The sequence below is a fragment of the Carlito syrichta genome, unplaced genomic scaffold (genome assembly GCF_000164805.1).
Source record: "Carlito syrichta isolate Samal-C Ts95f unplaced genomic scaffold, Tarsius_syrichta-2.0.1 Scaffold315893, whole genome shotgun sequence".
Classification (NCBI taxonomy): Eukaryota; Metazoa; Chordata; class Mammalia; order Primates; family Tarsiidae; genus Carlito; species Carlito syrichta.
The window spans coordinates 53,691-62,707 of NW_007259989.1; the positions used below are offsets into that span (position 1 = coordinate 53,691).

Genomic DNA, 9,017 nt, shown 5'->3' on the forward strand with positions numbered 1-9,017 from the left:
GAGTGAGACTCCAACTCAAAAAAAAAAAAAAAAGAATCCACTCAAGAGAACCAACAGTTAGGGTGACAAACATTTAAGCATTTAAAATACACTCCACATAGCACACTGTGGAGGAAGCACTGCATAGCCACTGGAAAACATTGCTTTTGATAACAATGGTTTTGATGACAGACTTGAATGGCTAGAGCTCTAAAGCAGCCTTATCCTCCGCAATAAGGCACAAAAGTGGTGAAAACCGTTCTGTAGATGTTATTTTATTAAATTTTACATATTTTCAGATGTCAATGAAGGAATCTATTAGAGTTGGACAGTGGATGATTATATCTATATTGTTATAAATGCCAAACTGTTTTTCTTCAAATATGATTGTTCAGACCGCCATTAAATTGACCCTTGTCTTAGTCAATTCAAGTTTTGCTTCTGTGTGTCTGTGTGTGTGTGTGTGTGTTCAGGGCTTTTGTAATTAAACATTTTTTTGAATGGTTGACCAACAAAATACTGCATATTAGCAGTCCCAGACAGTGGAGTTTTAACATCACTGGTTCTCTACATAGATATAGCCAATGACTTTGTTGAAGGTTATTATTTATTAAATGACAGGGCAGAAAGAAAATACCCTGGCTTATCCCCCTGTGCCCACTGACTTTTCTAGGATCAAGGGAAGTACCGGCTTCTCCATAAAGTAAATTCAAGCTGCTGTTTGCATCTTTGGTTTATTTCTACTCCTATTGTACTTCAAGCGTACTACATACATTTTGGTGAGGGAGGGAGCATTGACCAGGGAAGGATTTCAGGAGGTGGTTGCCCTTGACCTGGGGCACAGAGGAAGAAGAAGATTTGGCAGGTGGCAATGGGAGGTGGGAGCCAGGAGCACTCCAGGCACTGCCCACGGCTTAGTCTAAAAGGCAGGGAGGCCTGGAGCCAGGTCATCTTCAGGGAGCAGTGTCTTCAGCAGGTCCTTTGGCTAGGGGACAAGGATACAAGGGAGTGTGGTCTCCATGACTGGAAAATAGCTAAAAGCTGGATTGTACAAGGCTGCAGGAGGACAGATTTTTTTAAGGATAGGTGAAATTTCAATGAGGAAAATAGTAGAGAGGTAGAAACAGAAAATCCAATAGGGTGTATTGCTGGAATGGGATTCTAGAAGGACAGGACATAAAAGGGTCTAGTAGTGAGGCAGGTAAAGTTGGAAGGGACGTGAGTTAGAATAAAAAGGGAGGGCTCAATTTACTTGAAAGGTCAAGCCAAGTTTTGATGTTTTTTAGTGGATAAAAGAATATCTCCTGGTATTTAGAAATACAAAAATTATTTTAAATGTATCTACTCTGTCAGAGTTTTTCTTTTCCTTTCCTGTTTCTTTTTCAGTGTTGGTAAAAGAATAAAAAAGAACAGCATATGCTAAAAGAAATTAGGTACACAACAGGGACTGAAATAATTTCAAATAATTTTCCTTTTAGTTGGATTTCTATTATACAATAAGAACACATTTTGATTCAGAACTTTTATGAAGAACTTGTGCATTTTATTGTAACATCTGTTTCTACATTTTAATTTCTCTCCTCCCTTTTATAGGTATTTGCATGCTTTTTTTTTTTTTAAATGAGAAGACCTTTTGTTTGCCACAAGAAGGCTATTATCCAGAATGTTAATGGGTTTTCAGCTATTAAGATGTAATGATATACCTTGAGTATTTAACTATAAATTTGAAAAATCTCCTTGAACAATCTCAAAGGAATACTTAGAATACACTCCTGGTAAATTGGCTCATTTTCCCGTAATTTACTGGAAGTGCTGATACGAGAGCAGTCCTAATGTGAAAAGTACATTAATCCCTGGAGTTTCATTGTATGCATTAAATTATTACTCTCAAAGAATAAAATGTATGAGGCCATTTAGCCTTCATTCACACTTGTTACTTAGAATCACAGTGGAGAAACAATCATTTATCATTTGGTGCACAAAATTAGAAATGATACATTTAATATCTTTTAAAACAAGATTCACTAGGATGCTCAGCTACATTTTTGCTTAACAATTGCTCTTTTCCAAAACAAGAATTGCTTCAGTTAGGAGCATGATTCTTCTGGCTTTGGGGAAGTCCATTTCATTCCACTGGTAACTGCAATATTTTTAGAAACCCACAATGCAGCTTTCTTTCATGTCAGTCAAAAAGATTAGTCTGCCTTCTAACCGAGAACATCTACCACATTGGGGATTATTTAAGGATGGTAGTCAACTTGCAGGAACAGCGGTTGCATGAGCATTTAGGGTCTTATTTGGAATTTTGTCTAATTGTGTTTTTCTTCTTTGCCAGGGTACTGAAAGTTGTGGAACCTAGTTTGCGACATCAGTTGTTTTTTTGGTAAGCAGCTATTTATGATTCTGGAAGATTAAGGCAGATGGGAATACCTCTCTGAGATTTTACCAAAGCTTGCAAATAATAAACCAAATCATGGACATACAGCTGGACCCTTCCAGAGATGACCTGCCTCTCATGGCCAACACCAACCACATCCTTGTGAAACACTATGCACTGGATTTAGATGTGGATTTTGAAAGTCAAGTCATTGACGGGACCATCGTGCTTTTCTTTGAGGATGGAAACAGATTCAAGAAACAGAATAGCTTCACTGAGGAAGCCTGCCAATCAGAGTCAAATGAAGCCTGCAAATCTGGGATGCCTGAAACCTGCTGTATTTCTGTGACAAATGCAGGGACCTTCTCCTCTAAAATGGAATATAATGATTTTGCAATCTGTAGTAAAGGTGAAAAAGATACTTCTGCTAAAGATGGTAACCATGACAACCGAGAACAGGCTTCTGGGATCTCTACCTCAAAGTACTGCTGTGACACAGGGAATCACGGGAGTGGGGAATTTTTGCTAGTGCTGGACTGCTGTGATTTATCTGTGTTAAAAGTTGAGGAGGTGGATGTTGCTGCTGTGCCAGGTATTGAAAAATTTACAAGGTCTCCCGAGCTCACAGTTGTTTCTGAGGAGCTCAGGAATCAGATTGTACATGAACTTGTGACTCTGCCTGCAGATCGTTGGAGGGAGCAGTTAGACTATTACGCTCGCTGCAGCCAGGCTCCTGGCTGTGGGGAGCTCTTCTTTGACACTGACACTTGGAGCTTACAGATCAGGAAGACAGGGGTTCAGACAGCTACTGACTTTCCTCATGCTCTCAGGATATGGTACAAAACCAAACCCGAGGGGCGATCAGTTACATGGACCTCAGACCAGAGTGGCAGGTAGGTTATCTGAGCGCCGCAGCCCCGTGCCTGTTAATCTTTTGCACTGCAGGAATGATCTCAGACGTTGGACCAGCTCTGCAGAGATGCCTCTGTTTATTCTGTGACATCACCCAGGTAGCCTCAAATCCTTAGACCCACAGTGAAGCAGGTCGATTCTCGGGCACGCTGAACCCTTCGTAGGATTGTCTCCCTTGAGTTAAGATGAAAAGATTACTTTATTAAGCCCTTGTATCTCAGAGTGAGGAGATTGAAAAGCAAGCTTAGTAGTGATGAAATCCCGAGCTCAGCTCTCCATTGAGATCTTTGCCAGCGAATTCAGCGCTAGGTATGGGAGAGATAGGTCTTGAGTGAATACTTTCTCCACGTTCCTTCATAGTCCCCCTGAGAGACTAGACTGCTGCGGAGTTGGGTCAGTGTGAGGCCTGGCAAAGTGCTTTCACATAAAGCCAGTTCTGCTTCGTGGCTTCTTAGTGGACCTGTCTCTTGGCAGCTATGCCTCCCTGGACTCTGTCAGTTGCCATATAATGTGAACTCCCACAGTATGTCAGATACTGTGTTTCTGAGGAGTATCTCTGCTGAGACCACACACTGGCTTCTTTGGCCATGACTCTTGGTATTTGGTAACTGGGAAGACCCCTGATTTTCAGGTCAAGGAGGAATTGATGAGGCAATGTTTTCTGGGGATACATTTAGGCAGCCATCTGTCCTCTTCTTATTGCCCTTCCTCCCACCGTTTAGATTTTTAAAAATTTGAGAATTTAAAATGAAACTTTATTGATTCCTTATTATTTTACCTGTTTCTGTGTGCAAACATGCTGTAAGTTAATATGGTAATTATTGCAGAGCTTGGATGGAGGAATGTTGATCTCTGTGAGCTGAGATTGAGAGCCTTCTTTTATACTATTAGGGTCCCTTAATGGAAGCAGTGGTCTTTGGCAGTTGCTTACATCAAACATTCACCTACCTCCCAAAAAAACCTTTTAGGTTTTTTTTAAGCATCACTTTGAATTTGAACTTGAATTGTCCGTTCCTTGTCTCTTACCTCCTGCTTTGGTGTCCTGCACTGCTCAGAATGAGTTCACTTCCTGTCTTATTTCTGCTAGAATCTGAGGCAGCCTCTGGGAAATTGCATGGTTGGTACAAACTCGCATCAGTACAATAGCAGAGTGATTTATTTATAGAATAACTTATTAGATATTCTTTGGAGGCTGTGAGGGAAAGAAACAGGTGTTCTTATTGTATCTTCACATTTTTTTGAAATTACTAAAGATGGGAATTTCAATAAGATATAACAATATATTGTCTCTGAATATCTAACTAGGAAATTATAGTTTTTATACTCCCAGATATTTCGTTTTTGAACTAGAATAATGGGGAAGAGGGAACTATTGACAGTATTTGGAAGAAATATTAATGGCCTCAAACATGACTTTTTCCTAAGTGCTTACTACAAAGAAAGAGATGAGACTGGTGAATTAAATTACATGCAAAAGTGTTGAATAGGAATGACTTACAGATAAATGCTGGTTTCTGTAAAGAAGCTAAAGAGGTCTTTGGGTACATTTTGCTCTTTCAAAGGGTGAAAGATATCTCCTTTTCTGATTATTCAATAAAATGCTTGATCACAGCAGAAGCTTAAACTGTATCCTTGAAAGTTTGTAATTATGTTAGTATATTAATATCCTTTATGCAATCTTATAAGGATTTTTAAAAAATGCTTTTTTAAAAAAGTGAATCCTAGAAAGATGCTTTCTCTTTTTTCCTTTTTTGGGGGGAATTTTATTTATAGTCAAGATAGGCATGGTGGCATGCACCTATAGTCCTAGCTACTTAGAGGCTGGGGTACCAAGTCTCTCTAAACTCTACTATGTACTTAAGAAGAAATCTAAGCTGGGCTCAGTGGTTCATGCCTGTAATCCCAGCACTTTGAGAGGCAGAGGCGGGAGGATTGCCTGAATCCAGGGGTTCGAGACCAGCCTGGGCAACTTCATGAGACGTCATCTCTACAATAAATAAAAAAAATTAGCTAGGTATGGTGGCATGCACCTGTGATTCCAGCTACTTGGAAGACTGAGGCAGAAGGATCACCTGAGCCCAGCAGGTCAAGGCTGTGGTGATGATGAGTGTGCCACTGCACTCCAGCCTGGGCGACAGAGTGAGACTCCAACTCAAAAAAAGAATAAATCTAATTATGTCCTGGTAGCTGCTTGGATACTTTAAGGATTATAAAATGACTAAGGATCCCAGGTTGCTAGACAGAAATAATTCCTTGGTGATATGAGTGAATACTAATTATTAGGATCACAATACTTTATGAATATACTTGTGTGAAAAAATATACAATTGTGTGAAAAGCATAATTAGATAGAGCTTATCCCTCCAGGGCATAGAGTCTATATTTATTAAAACTGAAATAGTTTCTACATATTTACCCTTGAATGACATAATAATATCACTATACCTACCATACATTCTCAGTCCTGGATGAGAAACTTTTAATTCCCATTTTTCTGGTAAGAAAATTGAATAAAGCAACTGGAAACTCCTGGAAGTGTCTTGCTACATGTCCCAGGTATAAAAAGTGCAGTTTTTCTTACTTTTGATATTTACCATGCCACCTATTATATGTGAAGTTTTCAAGTACATTAAAAAAAATTATTTTGTTTAATTTCTTGCTCTGTTGCCTAGGCTGGAGTGTACAATCATAGCTAACTGCAGCCTCAACCTCCTGGGCTCAAGTGATATCCCTGCCTCAACCTCCAAGTAGCTAGGACTACAAGTACATGCCACCATGCCTGGCTAAGTTTTAAATTATTGTGGAGACGGTGTCTTTCTATGTTGCCCAGGCCAGTCTTGAACCCCTGGACTCAAGTGATCCTCCCACCTTGGTCTCCCAAAGTGCTCCAGCACATTTAAAAAATAAATTTATCATATTAGTTTTCAATTGACTCTTTTTTTTTTTTTTTTGAGTCGGAGTCTCACTCTGTCACTCAGGCTGGAGTGCAGTGGTACGCTCACAGCCACCGTAGCCTCGACTTGCTGGGCTCAGGCGATCTTTCTGCCTCAGCCTTCCAGGTAGCTAAAACTACAGGTGTGCGCCACCATGCCCAGCTAATTTTTTTATTTATTGTAGAGATGAGGTCTCACCATGATGCCCAGACTTGTCTCGAAGCCGTGGGCTCAGGCAGTCCTCTCGCCTCAGCCTCCCAAAGTGCTGGGATTACAGCCACCCCGGCCGTCCAATTTGTATTTTAAACAAGAGATTAGATAGAAACTTAAGATATCTCTGTGTTGGTGCCTTTCCTTTCAAGTTTCTTCAGTGGCTTCTCCCCTTCCCACCATCACCCTATGCCGGCAGAATAAAACTTAAATTATATTGTAAGTTTTAAATGTAATTTAAAATAATTATTTGGAAAGTCAGATGATGCCAGAATGAAATGAAAAATATCTATATTATAAATGTATGAAACAACCTCACTGACGAGGTGGGAGAAAAATGTGGCACCTTAAATAACTTTGGAATGAGTGGAATGTGTAAGGGAAATGGAACTGTACATACATGCTGTAGTTTAGTTGATAAAGTTGTTTCACATAAAGGTACCAGTTAATAATTCTGGTACCACTATACATGTATTCTGGAATTCAGCAATTACATAATTAGATGACTGATGATAGGAGCTAGGTTTCTCACTGTTGGCATGGGATGTTACAGATAAGAAAGGGGAAGAGACTAGAATGATCCATGCAATAACGGAATAGAGTTGGAGACATCACAGTGAACTCGTGTTTAGCTTCATATAGATGCAGATGGTTGCATATAGAAATATTGATAGATATGTATGTTTCCAAGGGTACACACATGTATATCTTTGCTGAAAGGGTCTAAAAGAGAGCACACCTAGTGCCCAGATCTGGGTTTCTAATGCCATTCTTCAATAAGAGGAAACAGGACTTCTTGGAGAAATGGCTAGGACTGGGGCAGGAAATATACGAGATGAATCTGGAGTATCTTGTGGCGTCCGAAAGTAAGGAAGCACTCAAACAACAGGGACAGCAACCCACTAGGGTGGAGTACACCCAAGACACAGGGGACCATCTGAAAGACTCCAGATGGCCAAAGCTGAGCTATGAAGTATATTTTGGATGATAACCCAGAGTATAAAATAAATGGTCATTAGTCCAAGCTGACATAAATAAATAAACAAGTGGGGAAGAACAGATAAATTCACAACGCAGAAGAATTTCAAATTAATTATACATACTCCATCCTCAAGGAGGTGAAGCATAACTCCTCACTCCTTAAGTGTAGACTACACATAGTGACTCCCTTCCAAAGAATACAGTATGGAAGGGGGAAAAGTAACTTTACAGTGGAGAAATCTGACCATACTACCTTAGCAAGATAATCAAGAACAGCATCAGCAGTGGTAAGTTATGTGGATAGTGTACCCTTGGTTGATGTGATGATTCTTGTATATCCTTGGTATGGTGTGATGACAATAACATCTTTGCGGTCTTCCTCCCAAAATCTCTTAACCTCAATCTCATCATGAGAAAATCATCAGATAAATCCCATTTGTGGGGCATTCAACATAATATCTGATCAGTATTTCTCAAAATGATGACGGTCAGCATCAAGTCTAAGACACTGTCACAGTCAAGGAGGGGCCTAAGGAGACATGATGATTTGAAGCAGTTGTGGGCGGACGCCGTGGCTCAAGCCTGTGATCCCAGCACTTTGGGAGGCTGAGATGATAAGCGTGTCTGAGCCCAAGGGTTCGTGATCAGCCTTGGCAACTTGGTGAGACCTCGTCTCTACGATGTATCTAAAAATTAGCCGGGTATGGTAGCATATGCCGATAGTTCTGGCTACTTGGAAGGCTGAGGCAGAAGAATCACCTGAGCCCAGGAGGTCGATGCTGGGGTGGCTGTGAGCGTGCCACTGCACTCCAGCCTGGGTGACGGAGTGAGACTCTGACTCCAAAAAAAAAAAAAAGAGCCGGGCTCGGTGGCTCAGCCTGTAATCCCGCGCCTTTGGGAGGCTGAGGTGAGTGGATTGCCTGAGCCCGCGGGTTCGAGACCCGCCTGGGCAGTGAGACCTCATCTCTACAATAAATCAAAAAACCAGCCGGGTGTGGTAGTACACCCCTGTAATTCCGGCTACTCGGAAGACTGAGGCTGAAGGATCGCCGGAGCCCAGCAGGTCGAGGCTGCAGTGACCGAGAGCGGCCACTGCACTCCAGTCTGGACGACAGTGAGACTCCAACTCAAAAAAAAAAAAAAAAAAAAAGAAAGAAAAGAAAGTAATTGTGGTGTCTTGAAATAGAAAAAGGACATTCAGGAAAACTGAAAAAAATCTGAATGAATCCTGTACATTAGTTAGTAATAATGTATCAATATTGGTTTACTAGTAACAAATATACTAATGTAAGATGCCAATAACAGGGTAAACTGGGTATGGGGTATATTGGAACTCTGTGTATTGTCTTTATGATTTTTAAAAGAAATCTAAAACTTTTTTTTTTGAGTTGGAGTCTCACTCTGTCACCCAGACTGGAGTGCAGTGGCCACTCCCGGCCACCGCAGCCGCGACCTGCTGGGCTCCGGCAATCCTTCCGCCTCAGTCTTCCAAGTAGCCGGAATTACAGGCATGCGCTACCATGCCCAGCTGATTTTTTGATTTAATGTAGAGATGAGGTCTCGCTGCCCAGGCGGGTCTCGAACCCGCGGGCTCAGGCAATCCACTCACCTCAGCCTCCCAAAGG

The 9,017-nt window shown here is 41.1% G+C and overlaps 1 protein-coding gene across 1 annotated transcript in view; it reads left to right on the forward strand.

The window, feature by feature from the left end:
* Positions 1-3,395, forward strand: part of LOC103276058 (aminopeptidase O-like) — a 35,788-nt gene extending 32,393 nt beyond the window's left edge. The window contains exon 2 of the mRNA XM_021706684.1: positions 2,315-3,395. Coding sequence (XP_021562359.1) covers positions 2,453-3,253 — 801 coding nt within the window. The 5' untranslated portion in view covers positions 2,315-2,452 and the 3' untranslated portion in view covers positions 3,254-3,395. The remainder of the gene's footprint in view (positions 1-2,314) is intronic.
* Positions 3,396-9,017: the final 5,622 nt, after the last annotated feature.